Here is a 21,127-nt window from a genome sequence, read left to right on the forward strand (position 1 = left end):
CTATGTACCAGATATTATTACATCAGTGTTTAATATCCTGAATACTGTATTGCATTTGTGTTACGTAAGACATTGTTCTTATAAGGAGGAAATACATACTAAAGTACGGAGGGGTAAAAGTCCATGGTAACTCCAACCTACTTTCAAATGATGCAGGAAAAAAATGTATAATAATAAAGCAAGTGGGGCAAAAATGGTTTATATAAGTGTACATGGGAGTTTCTTTTACTCTTCTTACAAGTTTTCTGTAAGACTGAAATTATATAAAATTTAAAAATTACAAAAAATCCAAAAAGATAGATGGGTATCTACATACTTAAAAAAATTACTCCCCATCTATAAACCTCTATTTTTACTCCTCTAATTGTGCACAAGGATTTGAATATTTCAAAAATGCATAAGAAACAAACTTGTGTTTAAACTTATTGTTTATAGAGCAAATCCTTCTACTCAGTAATAAAGATGACCAAAGGAGAATCATGGTCATATATAACTTGAAAGGTCAGCACTTACTGTTGTCTTAAACTATTAAAATTAATGAAGGAACTGAACTGCTTAGTGTTCTACCCAGCAAAGCCAGAAAAAGATATTAAACAGGCTTCAACATTTAACCACATACACAACTTCTTCACTAGCAAGATGTGAACTACTATTTCAAGAAGCAGGATAATAACTACAAATTTGGGCCTTTTAAATATATGACAAGAAGGGCCAAAAAGGACCTAAAAGAAAGACTGTCAATTTCTCTTTCACTATTATAAAATCCATATGGTTTATTTTGATTAAAGTGGCATGCAAAGCAGAAAATAATTAACATTATTCCTAAAAGGGTGCTAAAGCAATCACAGACCAAAAGCTTCAATTAGGGCTCATTCTTTGATATGTGACATGAGAGGAAATGCATTTCTGAAAGAAGAAAGCACTCTATCATCATGAAAGATGTATTGTCACTTACAAAATGGTAAAAGATGTCCAAAGGAGGAAAAATAAAGCAAACAAGCAAAACACCTCATTTCAAGTGACCCAACCTTCTATAACCCAAACCAAGCAAGTTCATGGAGCTAAATCTGCAGACACTTTTTTTTTTTTTTTTTAAAGGCTAACAGACTGTGGACATAAAAAGAAAATTTGAGTAGGAAAGATCAAGAACTGGCGTAAAGCTAAAGCAGACCTGCTTCCTCATCCTCCTCCTCCTCTTCCTCATCATCGGAAGCTGATGACAAGGGAGTTGGTGCGGAGCTAGCTTGATTATTAACATAGTCACCATACTGCATGCCTGTAAAGTGGAAAGCACAAACACAAGAGTCAAACCAACAGGAAAGAGGAGAAATAAAATTTTGACATTGCATTAAAAGTGAGAAAGAACTCTGCCATTCTAAAGAACATCCCAGCATGCATTTTAATGTTAGCAAATTTATTATCAAAACTGGAACCGTTAGAATAATTTCTGCAAAGCAGTTTAGTAAAAGCAGCTTTTACATGAACTGGTTTAAGTGTGAAAAAAGTACCACGTATTACACTGGTAATATTCAGGAAACTGCAATGATACTGTGAAAATTTTACTGAGCTCTATACATGTTTACCTTCTTTGACCTTGGGGCCCTTGTGGTATACTTCCTTTGGGACTGTGCATTCTTGCTGAGCAGTGATCATTTCTAGTGAAATGAATTTATACCGCATTCAACACACATCAAATACTTGATACCTTCCTTCTGCTAATGCCACTTTGATGGTAACTCAGTTCTCATAACCGAAGAAGAATGACGGTTAAAGAAAAGAACTGTATTCAGAATAGTTCTCTGCTCACAGACACTCAAAAAAAAAAAAAAAAAAAAAAGAGCTTATTAACTGTGGTCCTACAAGTGTGACAATTACAAAACAGTGAATTTTCTGAGATGGCCAATCATCTCAGCCTATTGCGAACACATCAGTCTGAAGCAGATGAATGAGACTGGTGCTCTATGTAAGACACAACAAGAAGGAAGATTGTGTGGAAAAGGTACAGCTGTTAACTACGTAACACTTCTTCAAAAAAAATGTGATTGGGTATTTTTATTATTTAATAAAACTGGTAAAATTAGGCTAAAAATTAACATTCACAAAATTTTACGAGGGAAAATAATCCCAATTAAAAATAAGAATATAAAAATGAATAAATATCCTTATAAAGAAAATCTTATAATTCAACTTGAAAAAAAAGATAAAAGAAAAAAACACAGAAACACAGTGTGGATTTTTAAGGACATTTCACAATATCGGAAGCACAATAAAGCCCTGCCTCACCAAAATCACATGGTAGTCCTCTGATGCTTTCTTTTTTTCTTTCAGGTGACCTTTTAAAATTAGCATGTTATGTTAATAAACATACTCATGTCTATCATAGGAAAAACGCTATTAAAGAGAAAAATTTGAGCTCAGAAAAGAGCAAAGGTTAAACTGTTGATGAGTGAAGCTTTGATCTTCTCACTAGGACCAAATAAGTCACAGAAAAATCTGCTGGCTTTGCTGAGACATCTTTTAAATATAAAATAAAATGGTGCCTGGGTGGCTCAGTTGGTTAAGCATCTGACTTCAGCTCAGCTCATGATCTAGGGGTCCTAGGATCAAGCCCCCTGGTGGCTCTGTGCTCAGCAGGGGGCCTGTTTCTCCCCCTCCCTCTGACCTCCCCTACCCCCCTTGCTCATGCTCTCTCTCTCTCTCTCATAAACAAAATCTTTCAAAAGTATATATAGGTAAAATAGTAGTTATCACAAACTCATCTGAGAAAGTAAAAATCAATGTGAACTAAAATAAATTCAGGCAATACAAGAAATCAATTTGATACTCTGAAAGACCAAATTCAGAGTGGCATGTTCCTCTAACAAAAGCCTATTTAAAATGAAAATTTGACTAATAATAGACCTTGCGTTAAACATACTAAACAGTGTGCAATTAAACACAAGTTAACTGTAAAAAGATTTTATTTTTTTATTTGACAGAGAGAGAGCACAAGCAGGGGGAGTGGCAGAGAGAGAGAGAAGGAGGCTCCCCGCTGAGCAAGGAGCCCATGGTGGGGCTCGATCCCAGGACCCCGGAATCATGACCTGAGCCGAAGGCAGATGCTTAACCGACTGAGCCCTCCAAGCACCCCTGTAAAAAGATTTTAGAAGAAAACAAATTCTTCAATTTAAGAACCTCTTTAAAATTAAGTACTTTCTCAAAATGCAATTAGTATTGCACTTTAAAAAGTACGAGTGTTTGTACACAATAAGAAGAAATGAGAAAGAAGAAATTCCATTTACTGCGCTAAGAGGGGCCACTAAGCAGGAAAAAAATCAGAAGAGAATCCATTCTTTTCATGACTGAATCAATATTCAGACTGATGACTCTGTAACTAATCAAAGAAGCCAAAGTACAGCACAAACCTGTATGTATGATAAAACATTTTCCTCTCTTTCTCCACATTTACTGAATTAAAAACAGATTCACTTATTATTGGAAAAATATCCAATGCTTAATTGGAAACAAATGAGATGGCTACACAATGATTAAAAAAAATCTAAAGAGCAACTACTTAATGCACTGGAACAAACCTATGAATAAAATAGAGTAACATTATTATATCATTTTATGTTATACTATGGATGTCAATGTACTATATTAACAGAATGTTGCACAGCATACTCAAATTTTTACTTTCCTGAAAAAAGATGCAATCCTTTTTGAGAAGTGCTAAAGATAAAAGTGTCAAGATTTAAGCCCTTCCCCAACTGTGACTCTTACTATGCTCAGAATTTAGCCTTTCTTTACTTGTCCAAGTAAACTTTGTTTGAAGCTTGAGAATATTAATGGCACAAGAATATGACATTTTTATTGGTGACTCCAGAATAACAATCAATCCTTATTTAAATGCCCTGCTTTAGGCTGGGTACAGTACATACAAACTGCAACAAATAGGGAGCCAAAAAGGAGTTGACAGCCAAGTCATCTACTCTAGGATATGTAAATGGTTATGCAAACTTCCTGAGTGCCTTTATTTAGACCTTCTTTAGGAGCCAGAACCTGTGTATGAGATACTCAGATTGCATATATGAGGTGGCAGAATACGCATCTTCTAGAGCTTGGCCTAAAAGCCACTGTAGAAATGTACATGGAGTACCTCCCACCCCACCCACTACCACCAAGTGGGGTGGCAATGCTGAATCCTAACTTACTCTGTTTTAATCAGAGCTTTTCAGTGTGAATCTAGTAAATCAAGAAGCAAGACATACTTCGTAGATAGAACCCAACATGATGAAGAGCTTTGTTATCAACTGGGCCCCAGTATTTTAAAAAGGACATTCGGTTTAAACTACCTCTCATATTAAAGCACCTTCAGGCAAAACTCAAAAGGAGACCATATTCTTGGAGCTGCTTAATAAAAGGCAACTTCACTGTTCCCTGGATACAGCTATACTGGGAATAAATAAAATTTGAAGAGTCTAAAGAGAACAAATCCCTTGTGGAAGTTCGCTTTTTTTAAATTTAAGAGTTCAGACTTTTGAGTGTTATCTTTTCTAAGCTGGTATTCAAACTAGGTACACATATTGTAAGACTTTCCATGTCTTTGCAAAATAATGGTTTTAACGGAATCAATTTTCCATAGTATTCTCTTTCTAAAACTTACCCACCTAAGAAAATGCCTATGTTAACAACAGCCATTCTCTCACTTTACAAAGAAAACACACTCTTAACTTATCCTAAATCTTACAATACATAGCCCTGACATATAAAAATATCTCTGGCACTAAAGGGAAAACTTCCTTCTTCCTTAAACGATTAATCAAGGCACCCTATATCTATAAACTTTCTTTTACCTTGCCATTCATGTTTCAGTTAAGACCAAATATGTTAGAAATAGCGTTGGTGTCACTGGAATATTTTTTTTTTAAGATTTTTAAAAATTTATTTGAGAGAGAGAGAGAGAGAGAGACACAGCAAGAGAGGGAACACAAGCAGGGGGAGTAGGAGAGGGAGAAGCAGGCTTCCCGCTGAGCAGGGAGCCCGATGTGGGGCTCGATCCGAGGACACTGAGATCATGACCTGAGCTGAAGGCAGACGCTTAACGACTGAGCCACCCAGGCGCCCCTCACTGGAATATTATTAATTCAGAAACACTGAAAAGTAGACTGGTGGGAGTGATGATGAATTTATTTAATAATCCTGTATACACACAGCTCAAAACTATTACTGTCAGAGAACCCACTGCTTTTGAAAGAGTCCCGTGAGAACAAAGCAGAAACAGTTAAGAAAGACTGACTAGACAAGCAGCAGGACGCTGTGAATAAAGATGGGGACTCTGGGTTTAATTCTAAGCTCTATCACTTACCAGCTATGTTTCCCTGGGCAAGTTACTGACCTCTCTAGTTTTCATTTACATCATCTGTAAAAAGGGGTAGTAACCACCTCAAATGGTTGTTGTGAGGATTAAATGAATTAATATATTTCAAAGCTTAAAATGTTGCCTGCAGGTGCCTGGGTGGCTCAGTTGGTTGAGTGACTGCCTTTGGCTCAGGTCATGATCCTGGAGTCCTGGGATCGATCCCAGCATCGGGCTCCCTGCTCGGCAGGGAGTCTGCTTCTCCCTCTGACCCTCCCCACTCTCATGCTCTCTCTCTCTCTAGTAAATAAGTAAAATCTAAAAAAAAAAAAAAAAAAGTTGCCTGGAATATACTAAATACTATTAATTAGCTACATTATTGAACTTTAAAAATTTTGTGTATAATTAAAAACACTTATTTTCAGCTATTCTTAATTCTTAACCCTATAGGGGATAGGGCAAGTCATTAAAAAAAGAACCTTCCACCAATCTGAGTAGCATTGTGTATAATTAAAAACACTTATTTTCAGCTATTCTTAATTCTTAACCCTATAGGGGATAGGGCAAGTCATTAAAAAAAGAACCTTCCACCAATCTGAGTAGCATTCTTAGCAATGTAAATTCTTTTAAAAACAAGTAAAATGTTTTCTAGGATAACCAATTTTTTTCAAGATACACTGGATAAAACTCATAGATAAAAATTCTACATGATTTCTTTCAGAGTCAATATGAGATGTTCAAAAAAGTATTGTACAACCTGTTTTACCATAAAATACTTATAATGTTTATAATCATTTCTCACCTCCTTTTATTTTATACAATATTTAACTTTTTCTGCCTCCTTTTAACAACACAAAAATATTCACTAACAGGGGAACCTGCTGTCACTTAGTGGTATATGTTTTTCATTTTTCAATTAATTACATGGGAACATTTTAATCATGATGTCTGATGAAATAAACAGTTATTTCTGATTTTTATACTTGATTCCTATTTAAATATTTTAAAAAAGTCAAATATCAGAGTTTGATACACACAATGCATATATTTACCACCAGAATACAATACTTTTCAAGACAATCCTCACTTCATAAATAGCGTAATATTAGGTACATGTTGCACTGCTTTATTTCAAATTTGGTAATGAAAACCAGCATACCGACTCATTGTCTAGTTTTTATAACCTACTATAATAAAGGATAAATTAATCACATTAGATCTTTGACATTTAAATTTGACTGTTTTTAGTAATTTGGCTTAGAAAATATATGCTATAATTTGTTTCTCAGTGGAGCTTATGATACTTTTTTGAAACTCCAGGAACACATTTCCTTAGATTAAAAAAATAAAATTAGATTTTCTGACAAAGAATAAAATTTGTCTCAATGGTTTGAAAATGAAGACTGCCTTAGCCAATTAGGTTATATGAGATACCACACATAAAACAAATGACCTCCATCACAGCTTGGAATCTTTGATAAAAATACATTTAAAGGATATGATATTGTACTGGCAATGGTACAATGAAATTCACACTATTTTGAATAACCGGTGATTCAGTTAAACAAGTATTAGGTTTGGAGGCAGAAGATCTATATTGATCTTGGCAACCCACCTAGGGAGTTTGTGTTTTTGGGTGAGACACCTAACCCCTCTAAACTTCAATTTCTTCTTCTATAAAAGGAGGATGAAATATGATATGCTTGCTTCACCTGATGATCAAGTGATAAGATACAAGTTAAAGGTACTTTAAAATTGTAAACTGCTACATGAAAGTAATAATGCTACTATCTGGAAAATAAAATCGAACAAACAATAAAAATTTCTGGTATGTAACTCAGGTTAAACACATTAAAAAACTCCAAAGAACAATACTGCTTTAATAAAAGCCTTTTAATACCATTCCTATCTACTTTACTTGAACAAAGTTTCTTAACAATTGTATGTGTGAAAATAAAAATTATGAATGAAATTTACCTAAAGCTTATCTTATTCTAGTAATGAGTCATGTGCAACTCAGGTACACAAAGCTATGGGGGAGATGGGGGAGAGCCATTCATCTCATTGAAAGATATATTTCCAGTCAAAATGTACTTTCCATAAAAAATATGCAAATTCACAATTCTTACATGTTGTTCTGACCAACTATATGCTAACAATAATTGTATTGACAGTTTAATCCAGAAGAAAAAGTGCTAACGCTTAGACACTAATGGTCATAGACAATAAAGGAAAACGTGAAATTTCACTTTATATAATATTACTATGGCAGAGAAGTATGAAAGAATGATAAAAGAGTTTCTAGCTTAAGAATATATTATATTGGGGCGCCTGGGTGGCTCAGTCATTAAGTGTCTGCCTTCGGCTCAGGTCATGATCCCAGGGTCCTGGGATCGAGCCCCACATTGGGCTCTCTGCTCAGCAGGAAGCCTGCTTCTCTCTCTCCCACTCCCCCTGCTTGTGTTCCGTCTCTTGCTGTGTCTCTCTCTGTTAAATAAATAAAATCTTAAACAAAAAAAAAATATATATTATATTACTATATTCAGGGGAAAAAGTATGACATTAAGGAGAAAAATGTTAAAGGCTCGTTTGGGCCTTTTTTAAAAGGATGATGGTAGGTTCATTCCAGTGGATACAAAGGATAATATAACGTCTTTATTTTAAAGTCAACATACGCATTATGTTGAAAAGTTATATACCTTCATCTATTTAGACTCCTGGTGAAAAATTTTAGATGTCAATCTAAAAAACGTTCAAGTAGTTTACAGAGTTTACCCAAAAACTTCCTAGGAGATATGTAAGCAAAACTTTGCAGCCTCCTGTCTTAAAACCAGGATAAGAATGCTGGGTCCTTCTGAGAATAACTATGAAAGGATGTCTTTGAAGCTGGGAGAAAAATATTAATCTCTTTTAAGCATTAATATTTTTAGTAGTCATATCAGAACCACAGCATAGCTTATACAGCTCACACACCACCCAACTACTATAGGCACCATTCACACAAACCACAATTTACACAACATACATGGTAGCCCTACCTCACCCAATTAGGTTGTACATCCAAATCTATCCAAAGGTAAAAAGGTCACTAAGATAAACCAATCTCTTACTTAAGAAAAAGGAACAATAAAAGCTACAATTCAAATGTTTCTAGTATTCTCTTTTCTGTTACTTATTCAAGGAGCTTCTCTTAGGTACATCAAAATTTTTAACAGCCAACTAAACAATTCAGCCTCATTTTATAGAAAGATAAAAAGGTTTGAGTTAAAAATCTTTCACTCTGTTACTTGGGCAGAGTAATTTATAATCTTGGGGAAATTACCTAATCTTTGTGCATCTCACTTTTCTCATCTGTAAAACAGGGATAATATTATAGAATTGCAGTCGGGGTTAAATGAGATAATAAATAATAAAGTATCTGGCACATTGTAAATGCCCAATAAATGGTAGCTCCTCTTTTCAAATCTATCTTTTTAAATCTATCTTATTAGTAAGAAAAAAAAAAGGAAACATGATTATTTTGTGGGACTGTGGTTTGCAAAATGACAAAGTGAAATGGTAAAATGGTACTTAAAGTAAAATGGTAAAAAAAAGAAAATATAATGGAAAAAGATATTAGGAGGGGAAATGTGAAGGGTCAAACGAGCATAATATTTAAGAAATGGAAGGCAGTCATCAATGTAGAGGAAAGATATCATTCATTTAGTTAGGGGTTCAACCTACCCTTAAGTTTTTTCTACTCATGATAAGCAAAATTTTCCTACCAGTCCTTCATTTTAAAAGCAAATGCTTATAAAAAACTAGAGTTTATTCCTAATATACCCACTGGCTTGTTGGGAATCCATGGACACTCCATGGTGCTGCAGTTGGTTTTCCTATAAAGCCAAATAAGAAAATTTATAATGTATAATCTGATCAAATGGCAGAAAGTACTCCTGACTACATACTTAACAGATAATAAGTAGTGAGATCAACCTAAAATGCTTTTTCTGAGTTTCAGAACATAAGAGAGAGAGAAAGAGAATTCTTCATATTCAAGGTGAGAAGCTGTTGTTACATAGTAAGTATAGTCCCTAAGATATTACTAATGGTTGCTCTGGAAATACAAACTTCCTAATAACATTTATCTCTCATGAAATGAAAAATACAGTATTTCAACCGGAAACACCAATAGATTTGGAATTTTAGCCAGAAAAAAAAAACCCCAAAATACTGCCAAAATAAAAGGCAAAGTAGGGAAATAGGGTGAAAACACATTTTAGTTACCTGTCACTTATTTAACACATGAAGAATATTAAACAAGCAAATGAATAAACTGTGTTGTTTGTGCATGCTGCAAAGATATGGCTTACAGTTTCATTTTCACCCTTCTCATTCCCAAAACTGGGTCAAAAGTTACTTTCATTAATAATAACAAGTAGAGAAATCATCAAATAGGATATGGAGATTCATTAAATAAAAAAATCTTGGATGCTTTATCCTAAAACTACAATAACCTTTAAAAAATACGAAACAAATGTTCCATGGCAGAGGGATGGATTGGTCAATCATAATACACTGAAACAATAAAGTATTAGCCATGAAAATGACTATAACGACTATATGGATATATGAAGAACTGTGTATAACTGAATAAATTTAACCACAATATACAAAATGGTATGTAAGCTATGATTGCAATTATGTAAAAGATAATCATAAACAGACTGGAAGTTAATATATAAAAAGGAAATAGTGTTTGAATTGAGATTATAAATGACATTTCCTCTTATTTTCTAAAAATTACGATTATACAGTTTGACTTTTTAAAAAATCAGCTATTTGAGGGGCACCTGGGTGACTTAGTCAGAAGAACATATGACTCTTGATTTGACGGGCATGAGTTCAAGCCCCACACAGGGTACAGAGATTATAAATAAATAAACTTTAAAAAAATTTTTTTAAATACCTTTCTGTTTTAACAGCTCTGATGGCTGTGTAACTGAGGCTACCGGCTCAACTGGGCGGTTTGCAGCTGGAGGTGTTCGTGTCGATGAGGCTCCTGGTAAAACAGTGGGTACGACTGGGCTGGACTTGAGAGGCTGAACATTTTGCATAACAGGACAAGATAAAGAATCTGCAACTGAAGACAAAAAACTATTTCATCTACAGCAATCAACTTGAAAATATTAAAATACCAACAAAATACGGTTTATCTGAAGTTCTTGTAGCATCACATTTATCTAGTATTATATAGAGAAAATAAGAAGGTCCAAAGAAATGATTTCCAGATAAACTGAAAACTTATCAAATGTTTTAATAATCTTTAACAGCAACTTTCCTAAAACATGTCATAAGCCTCCTTACCTTTTTAAACAAAATGAACCCCAATTTTTCTCTACTAATGAGCACTACTATTAATTCATTATTGTACTACATAATGGTACCTAAGATGAATACAGGTTATTTGCTTCTGCAGTAATGTAGTCCATGAATTCTACTAGAAACAACTACATGTTTCTAGTATCAGCTCAGATCCCCTTTTGTATTATAAAGTGTCACATCTTATTTACTGCTACTAATCAGAGGCTGTATTTCAAATGTAACTAAGTAAGGACTCAATGGTAACACTAGGTTGGACCTCTGGAATAAAGTACAGGTGATTCATAGTGGGCCTTGGTGATAGCTCAAACTGCCCAACTATAATCTTCAGCCAACCAAGAGCTCATTGAAAAACCCATGGCAACAGCCTAAGTGTCCACTGATGGATGAATGGATAAAACACACACACACACACACACACACACACACACACACACACACACACGAATATTATTCAACCACAAAAAAGGAAATCCTGTCACTTGCAACAAAATGGAAGGACCTTGAAGATACTAAGTAAAACAAGTCAGAGAAAGACAAACAGTACACGATCTGACTTACACGTAGAAAAAGTTTAACTGATAGAAACAGAGTGGAATGTGGAATGGTAGTTTCCAGGGCCTGGCATGGAAAGGGTATAAACTATAATTTTTTTTATTGAAGTATACCCACTGGCATATAAGATTATATTAGTTTCAGTTGTACAACATAGTGATTTGATAATTACATAATGCTCACCACAATAAGCAGACTTACCATGTCAACATAAATTTTCAGGGTTTTTTTTTTTAATAGATTTTATTTATTTATTTGAGAGAGAGAAAGAGTGAGAGAGAGTGCACAAGAAGGGGAAAGGTCAGAGGAAGAAGCAGACTCCCCATTGAGCAGGGAGCTGGAGACATGGGGCTCGATCCTGGAAATCCTGGACCTCTGGGATCAAGACCCGAGCTGAAGGTAGTAGCTTAACTGACTGAGCCATGGAGGCATCCCTGTAAGTTTTCAGTTTTAAGATGAGTAAGTTCTGGGGATCTAATGTACAGCATGGTGACTACTGTTAACAATACTGTTTTATAAACTTGAAAGCTGCTAAGACAGTAAATCTTAAATGTTCTCACCACACACACACAGAAAAGGTAATTATGTGAGATGATGGATATATTAACTAACCCTACTGTGGTAATTTTCTAATACATATGTGTGTCATATATCAATCATCACACTGTATCTCTTAAACTTACACATCATAGTATGTCAATTATATCTCAAAGGGAAAAAAAAAACCTATGGTGGGGCGCCTGGGTGGCTCAGTTTTTAAGCGTCTGCCTTCGGCTCGGGTCATGATCCCGGGGTCCTGGAATCAAGCCCTGCATCAGGTTCTCTGCTGTGCGGGAAGCCTGCTTCTCCCTCTCCCCCTGCTGTGTTCCCTCTCTCGGTGTGTGTGTCTCTGTCAAATAAATTTTAAAAATCTTTAAAACAAAAAACCTATGGCAAAAAAACTAGTGAGCAGTGAAAATATACTGAACATATGCATATATGAATGTGCATACATGTATGCTTAAACATGCATGATGTGTGTGTGCATAGAGACAAACTTAGAAGTGCTAAGACTAAAACAAATGTAGGAATGTGGTGACAGAACAAAACATGTTATGTGTTGGGGCGCCGGGCTGGCTCAATAGGAAGAGCATGCTACTCTTCATCTCGGGGTTGTGAGTTCAAGCCCCACATTAGGGATAAGAGACTACTTAAAATAAATAAATAAAAACTAAGTAAAAAAAACATGTTATATGTCCCAGTTTACAAATGATATAAATATAGGTAACGGGAAAGAAGGTGGAAGGAGTCTAAACATGCTATTCATCGTTTTTAGGGAGGACAAACATCATTGTGGGAAACTGAAAACATGGTCACGGTAGTTTGCAATTCTTCTCATTAAGAAGTGGAGTCTATTTTCCCTCCCTCTGAATTAGGGCTAACCTTGTGACTGGCTTTAATTAACAGAATGTGGCAGAGGTAATGGTATGCATATCCCAGAACTCAAATCTCAGGACATCTTGTAGCTATGCCCTTCTGCTCTTGAAATGCTGTCCTGAGACTATCATGTAAAGGAAGTTAGTTAAGTGTCAAAAAACCTAGGTACCCCAGTAAACTATCTGCACCAACTGCTGGACACCTAAGTGAAGTTCTAGGATCTTCCAACCCAGCTAAATGAAGTCTCCGGCTAAATGAAGACACATGGGTGAGTCCAAGAAAAACCATCAGAGGAACTGTCCAACCAACCCACAGAACTATGAAAAATAATAAGTCATTTTTGTTTTAAACCAGAATTAGATAACTGACAGAATCATTAAAATGTAACAGAGTGATAAGTATATTTAACAGTACAAAGTGAAAACTAAGAAAGATAAAATCATCTAACATTGGGTGATGGAGAAAAGGGAAGGGTGGTAGAAGACACAGTAAAGATGGGTGAGGTAAAGACCAAACCTCCCATTAAAGGTAACTTTAAAAACTATTTTTTTAAAGATTTTACTTATTTATTTGAGAGAGCGAGCACGAGCGGGAGGAGGGGCAGAGAGAGAAGCAGACTCCCCACTGAGCAGGGAGCCTGATGCGGGACTGCATCCTGGGACTCCAGATCATGACCTGAGCCGAAGGCAGTCACTTAACCGACTGAGCCACCCAGGCTCCCTAAAAACTATTTTAAAAAATACTTTCCTAAAATCATCAAAGACCTAACACGCTATTAATGAATTTCTGGGCCAAAATCTGTACAAAATTGAAAACTCAGAGAAACAGCCAACACTCAAAGCTGCTTTCACTTTCTGCTGCAAAGCTGATCTGCTGTTTTCTCTGGCCCTGCAGGGCATGGGAAACAGAAGACACATGCCAGGGCACACTGGACTTCCACTTTGAAGAGAGTGCTCTGAAGGGTTATAACCTCAGGATAAGGACAAACCAGGAAACCAGACCTTTCAAACACCAACGGCTTTGGATGGGAACATTCAGAGTCCAGGAAGTCTAGAGTTCTGCACTCGAATTAGTGCAATGAGCAGGTAGTACCTAGAGGCACTTGGCAGAAGAAAACAAAAAGCCTCTATCAAGAACAACTCCATCGTCCTAGGCCTCAAACTATTCCCACAATTAATTTTTCAGAAGCAATTCCAAGCACAAAGTCAAAGATAAGTAGTTTAAACAGGGCCCCTCTCCGTTCCAGAACGCTACAGCCAGTCTCCAACATGCATACTATAATCCTTCAAAATTCTGCCAGAGCTTCAGGGTGGAGACAAAACATCTTATCCTCAAAACTTCCTAACATGGTTAATGAGGCCTGGAATGATCCTAAGTCCCTAGCCTCATCCTGGCCGGAGTTCTCCACCAGCTTCACTGGTCGTCTTCCAGTCGCTTGAACTTGTCATGCTCTCTCCCCATAAAGAGGAATTACACGGACTCCCCGCTGTGATGTCACAAACTTCTTTCATAAAATAATTGTTATAGCTGAGTTTATGTGATACATATATGCATATGTACACATATACACACATAAAACCCTAATAAAATACCCACAAACTCAGCAACCAGTTGTGAAAATAAAACATTTCCAAAACTGCTGATGCTGTCAGCATATTCCTCACAGAAGACCTCCCTCCCGAATTGTTTACTCCCTTGCTTTTGTGTTTAAATAGTTTACCACACAGACAAGTGTTCCTGAACATTATTTCTGCTTGGTTTTTTTTTTTTTTTTTTTACTTGGTAATGGTATCATACTACATGTATTCTTCCATGGCTTCCTATGTTACATTTCTGGGATTCACTCATGTTAATGAGCGCAGCCCTATATCCCATTTTCACTTCTGTTCAGCAGTCCATTGGAAGGATATAATTTATTTATCCGTTCCACTATAATGATTTTTGGGTTTCTACTTTTTTGTTTTCACAAACGGTGCTGCCATAAATATTCTTGAACATGTCCCTGGTGCAGATACGCATGTTGCTCTAGGGCAGAGCTTCTCAAGGTGTGTGCCACAGCTCCACGTGGGTGGAAGGTGTGCAGCCAAGGGCTCAGAACCCCCTCAGCCTGGGGGCAGCCTGTGGGAATGAGGTCTTTTGGCCCAGAGAGCAGACTGGTCCTTTTAGCCCGGGAGCCCTGACAAATGTCAGCATTTCCTGTAAGTGCTACACATCTACAACAGGACACAGTGCTCCAGAGCCTTCCTATTTCAAGTATGGTCACTAGGTAGCAACACCCCTTGCAGACACTTGATGGAAATGTAGAATCTCAGGCCAGGCCATACTCGACTTGGTGAGTAAGCACCAGCATTTTAACAAGAGCCTGGGTGACTCATGCACCAAATTTTAGAAGTGGAACAGCTGCATTTTAGGGTATGGCTATCTTCAATTCCACTAATGCCAAAATTTCCTAAAATATTGAACCCATAGATCTTCCTATCAACAACAGTCTGAGAGTTCTGTTATTCCACATCCTTGCCAATGGTATGGTCAGGTTCTCAAATTTTTTACCTTTCTGCTGCTAGGTATAAACAGATATCCCACTCTAGTTTTAACTTTCTTTTCCTGATTATTAATGAGGTTGAGTATGTTTTCATCTCATCTTCTGTTTTTTTCCCCTTGGGTTGTTGCTCTCTTCCTTATTAATTTCTATGTGTTATTTGTGTATTCTGGATAAATACTCGAAGTATTTTTTTCTCCCAGTTTATGGCTTGTCTTTTTGTTTTCTTCATGTCTTTCAGTGAAGAAAAGTTCTTAATTCGAAATTAGTCAAGTTGAGCATGCTTACTCTTTATACCTATAATTTATTATATTGTATTGTGAGTGTTCCCTACTCCAAGTTTCTAGAGGTAGTCTTCCATACTTTCTCTAAAAAGTTTCTACATTTTGCCTTTTACATTTAAATACTTATTTTGCCTGCAATTTACTTTACACATGAAGAATTCATTCTTCAGACTGCAGCTCAAGTATCAGGGAAAACTGAGAATTTATTTTGCTTTTCCTCAGGCACATCAGCACCCCAAGATGACAGATATATTAACTTATCAGTAACTAGATATTGATGTCATGTATATTGTGGATTTTTATACAGGATTATATAAATGTTTATTATTATTTTTATATAAGTAGTTTTTTTTTTTTTAAAGATTTTATTTATTTATTTGACAGAGAAAGAGAGAGACAGTGAGAGAGGGAACACAAGCAGGGGGAGTGAGAGAGGGGAAAGCAGGCTTCCCGCGGAGCAGGGAGCTCGATGCAAGGCTCGATCCCAGTACCCTGGGATCATGACCTGAGCTGAAGGCAGACACTTAGCGACTGAGCCACCCAGGCGCCCCAATATATAAGTAATTTTTTACATATGCTTTTTGTTTTATAAAATTGCACAGAGTAAAACACCATTAATTAGACAGTACTATTTCATAATATGCTATTAATATGATTCTCTTTAAGCAAAAAAAGTAAAAATAATTTTAATGAAAATATATCTTCTGGCAAAACTCTACTTCTTAGCCAAGATTTATCTTGCTAATTTTTAAAATTACTTTTCAAAACAAAGGGATAGGGCGCCTGGGTGGTTCAGTTGGTTAAGTGACTGCCTTCGGCTCAGGTCTCTCAAATAAATAAAGAAAATCTTTTAAAAAAAAAAAGGGATAGTAAAAAAACTTAAGAAAATGATTTTAGCTTTTTATTTTTTAAAGATTTTATTTATTTATTTAAGAGAGAGAATGAGAGAGAAAGAGAGAGATCATGAGAGGGGGGAAGGGTCAGAGGGAGAAGCAGACTCCCTGCTGAGCAGGGAGCCTGACTCAGGACTTGATCCCGGGACTCGATCATGACCTGAGCTGAAGGCAGTCATTTAACCAACTAAGCCACCCAGGTGCCCTAAGAAAATGATTTTATTTTATTTTATTTGTTTTAAATTTTTTTAACACTGGTATACAAATGTTTTTTTTTTTTAAAGATTTTATTTATTTATTTGAGAGAGAGAGAATGAGAGATAGAGAGCACGAGAGGGAAGAGGGTCAGAGGGAGAAGCAGACTCCCTGCTGAGCAGGGAGCCCGATGCGGGACTCGATCCCGGGACTCCAGGATCATGACCTGAGCTGAAGGCAGTCACTTAACCAACTGAGCCACCTAGGCGCCCCAGAAAATGATTTTAAATGATGTTTCAATACTCATCTTGCTATCAAAGATGGTTATCTTTATATCCCAAAGTCACACACTCAACTAACTTCATCTCAAACCAGAAAAAAACCTTCTAAAACTTCAGAGATTTATCTACAGTAACAGTCCTAATGAAATGACACTCTTTACACACCAGCCAAAATTTCACCCTAAGTTAACAATTAAACATAGCACCCCAGACATACATACTTGGGATAGACCTTTTAATTAAAAAAAAAAAAAAATCTGAAGTTCTAGTGCTGAATTATACTGACATGTTCTTATAAAATAAAGAGGCGAGATAACATTTGAAGTTCTCTTATTCCAATGTTTCTGAAAATGAACTCAATGACTGCTTAAAAATAACAGCATGTATGCAGCAACATGTTTTTGGTAATCACTGAACTCAGGTTCATGCTTTTGGATGCCAACACTTTATGAACTGTTTAAGAACTTTTGTGACACCTGAAAATGAAACTAGTATAATCAAGTAATAAAAAAGTGAAATCATTTTTGTTAATTACTCGATGGTTCAATTTCACCCAAAACCATGTTTAATACCTAAGATCATTATTCTAACATGACAATATTTAAGGGCATCCAAAGCAATTAAAAGTTGTCTTTCTAGAAAATTTAAATCAATATTCCCATGTTACCAAACCTTGTATCTAGGCACCCAAGTCACCCTGGCAAAAATTCACAGGGTTCCAAAGGATGTTTTATTTTTTTTTAATGAATTCAGTTTACTACATTCCAATATAATACATTTATGCACTAAGTTAATTTAGTAAAATTAACGTAAATTAACCAAAAAATTACAAATTTCAATAGTTTCATGTTATTTAGTGTTATCATACAAAATAGTTCCCCGCTATTTAATGATTAACTTAAGTGTGTATGTGTGTGCTTATGATACCTCTAATAGAGAACACTTGTATATGTGTAGAGAATTTTGGGAAGGATACACAAAAAATTGCTAACTGTGATTATCTCTGAAAATTAGTGGCCAAAATGTCTAGTGGTAGGAAACTTTTACTTTCCATTTTATCTATTTCTTTGAACTCTATGTAATATTTGTTATTTTTTATTATAAAAAACTACCAAGGGATGTTTTAAATTTCTAAGAAAAAACACTGATATCTGTCAAATACCTTACGAGCTATTACTACTAAGTAGCACGGGGCACCATGAAAAATAATATTGATACACATCAATTCAACTGAGAAAATTTGGGAACTTCTGTAATATTTCATTTTAAAGTAGGTTTTAAAAGTAACCTCTTTATTTCTTTTGAAATAGTGAAAAACAAGTGTCAGATTAACCTGAGATATATCTGTCAATCTCCGAACTATAATTAAAAAGTAACTTACCAATCTAAAGGCAAACCCTCCCCATTTAACATGAGTTAATTTCTAAAATTATACTTATTATGGCTTTCACAGTATAGTACTAGGATTAAAAGAATGGAAGTATACTCCATCTCTCTATATAAAGAACTAATTACTAGTTATTCAAAAAGAAGGTAATTTTGTAATTATTTGTATTCTTTATTCAATATTTTTTTTCAGGGATAGCACTTCCCAATTAGGTATTCTGTTCATTAGCCAAGTGGCCCCTTATTTCCCTGATCCTACATCTCAGTATAATTGGTTCCATCCAGGATCCCATTCCCATCTCAGAAATAAGATAGGAATTACCTGCATTTCTTTTTTTTTTTTTTTTGTCCTGAAAGTCACAAAATCCTTAAGTCAGAGGGACCTTAGGATAAGTTGATCTGTAAAAAGACTGCTTGAAAGAAGAAAGCAAGAAAACAGAATTTCTAGGGGACAGAAAGTCCTGATTCTGAGAAGGGAAGGCTGAGAGTCAAAGAAACTGAGCTCCAGGACAAACTTGGTTTGTAACATTAATGACCACAATCAGGCAACCCAACTTGGATAGCTTTCCTCATCTGTATAACAAAAAGAAACAGAATTTGAATTTTTACTAGGCATCATAAGATCAAGTCAGAAATACAGATTCCCAAGACTAGCCTGGAGATTTTATTCTAGCTCAGCAAGTAAAGTTGAAGATTACAATCTGTGCATGTGATTCTGGTGCACAGCCAGATTTGGGAACTGTGACAGATGCTTCAAGTTGATCCACCCAAGACCCAGGCAATGCCAACCCCTTTCGTTCTTGCCTGCCTCTGCCACGAAGGCTATAAAGCTAAGTATTCATTTTCTAACCTTCCCTAAAATAAGGGATTGTCCTTTAAAATAGCTATGGCAAATGATAGGTTATGGCAAAAATCTGTCAGTGCCACCACCCCATTTTTCCTTTCCCTTCTTCCCGTTTTTAACTCGGATTTGATGTCTACAGGCACAGAAGTTCTCCTGTTTCTAGAAACCAACACGCTAAGGATGGTATGCTAGGGAGAGAAAAGACACTGAGGACATCTGGATCCACTACATCTACCTAAACTTCTTGTTATGTGAAAAAAATACCACCTTTTTGGTTTAAACCACTATTAGTTGCTTGCAGCCAAAAGGGTTTCTAAATAACTGCAGTGAAAGAACAGATGATCTCAAATATACAGTTCAGATATAATTTTAAATAATTTTAATTTTAAATAATCTAACTGTCCAGGAAAGGATACTTTTCTATGGCATCCTTGACTTATGGCTATTTGGATTCTGATATATAATTTGAAGACATCACTCAGAAAACTACCACAGATTCACCAGTTCCCATTCTTTACATACGTTTTCATGCAGTTCAAGAGCGTGTTTGTTGAAGTTCAAGCTTACGAGCTGAATTAAAATGAGTATATGATATGGAAACCCCACACTAAAATGACTACGTAACTTACATAATTTTTAAACTAATAAATTTAACTACATCTTGGTTTAGGAAGGTCAGAAAGACTAACTACAAGACTATTCTTCATGCATCTTTCTTCATCTTCCCCAGCCTTCATCCTAATTTACCAATTTGGGAAGAGAAAACATAAGCTTTAGTATGTATTCCTACATATTATATACACATATATTATCTTCTGAGAGCATCACTAACAGGGGCTCACTTAGAGAAACCAGTGTGGCATTCTATAGTGAGTAGGGCTCTGGCTGGAACAGGAACTGTCCCAAGGTTGAAAAAGAAAGTATATGCTAACAAAGCATATACCCAAATGGACCCTCCTATTTTGCCCTTGAGATACTCATACTAAAGACAACTACTGCAGAGGCATAAAATATATCAATAAATATTGACTGAGATCCCCATCATGACAAGGAACACACTATGCAAGACAGATGGTTGGGTGGCTAACTGAATAGGTGAAGGGGAAGGGCTCAGGGAGATGTTGCAAAATACCACAATAAAAAAAGCAAATAAACTGCAAAGGTGAGCTAATTTCCAATTTTTCTATTAGGCAATATCATCTTAAACCTTCACGCAAATAAAAACCTGATTGGAAATGCACTGATTTTCAGCCATGCTCTGGTGAACTTTCCATTCAACCTACCAGTATTTGTTGGGTTGCTGCCAGCTGTAGCCAGGGTGCCAGTGTGGTTTCGGACGACATTATCTTGGGTTGACGGAAGGCCTGAAGTTGACCACGAGAGAGTGCTGCATCCTGAAAGACTCTGCTGCTGGTGGTACTGGTGTGACGGAGGAGGTGGAAGCGGTGACGGATGACCGATGGCGGTACTGTGACCAGAAAACGAATTATCTCTGACCGGCCTGACAGTCGGAGCATTCTGTGAGGTAAACATTTGTTGCCCATACGGATCACCAGCAGGCAGAGAGGGATACGAAACACTAGGGTACGCAGCATTAGAAACAGTTGACATAGCATAGTGTCCACAAGTCGACGGAAATCCCTGAGAAGCAACAGAAGAGTTGGCAGAGTACATGGTTGGACTACTATAGTGATTCACAAAAGGGGAGTACGGCTGGGAGGCACTCGTATGCAAATGGGATGTTGATGATGCGGCACCCTGGAAAGATCCTGGAGTGGATCCCACAATATGAGGGGCAGGAAGACCCCTGCCATACACATGCTGTGCTCCTGGTTGTTGGTTTGCTGTATTAGAAGTCACCACATTTTGTGTCGGTACCGTATAGAGACCAGAGTAGTAATCACCACATTGGCTATCCAATGGCAATGAGGTCATTTTCCCAGGTCCTTGAGGATAATGTCCTGAGGGAGGAATATAGTTTTGAGGATGCACTCCATACCCTGATGGAACCTGCATTTGACTCTGTGCTGGACCT

At 36.3% G+C, this 21,127-nt stretch overlaps 1 protein-coding gene across 4 annotated transcripts in view; it reads right to left on the reverse strand.

The window, feature by feature from the left end:
- SEC24B (SEC24 homolog B, COPII component) overlaps positions 1-21,127 on the reverse strand; it is an 87,673-nt gene that overhangs the window by 46,223 nt on the left and 20,323 nt on the right. For 2 of the 4 annotated variants that reach the window (XM_028121284.2, XM_028121283.2), the window contains exons 2-4: positions 20,376-21,125; positions 10,287-10,460; positions 1,172-1,276 (exon numbers count right to left, since the gene is read on the reverse strand). In XM_028121284.2, coding sequence (XP_027977085.1) covers positions 1,172-1,276; positions 10,287-10,460; positions 20,376-21,125 — 1,029 coding nt within the window. The remainder of the gene's footprint in view (positions 1-1,171; positions 1,277-10,286; positions 10,461-20,375; positions 21,126-21,127) is intronic. The other 2 variants (XM_028121286.2, XM_028121285.2) reach the window with 1 other exon arrangement.

The sequence above is a fragment of the Eumetopias jubatus genome, unplaced genomic scaffold (genome assembly GCF_037043125.1).
Source record: "Eumetopias jubatus isolate StellerSeaLion01/CBP00866 unplaced genomic scaffold, mEumJub1_p1.0 scaffold_2, whole genome shotgun sequence".
Classification (NCBI taxonomy): Eukaryota; Metazoa; Chordata; class Mammalia; order Carnivora; family Otariidae; genus Eumetopias; species Eumetopias jubatus.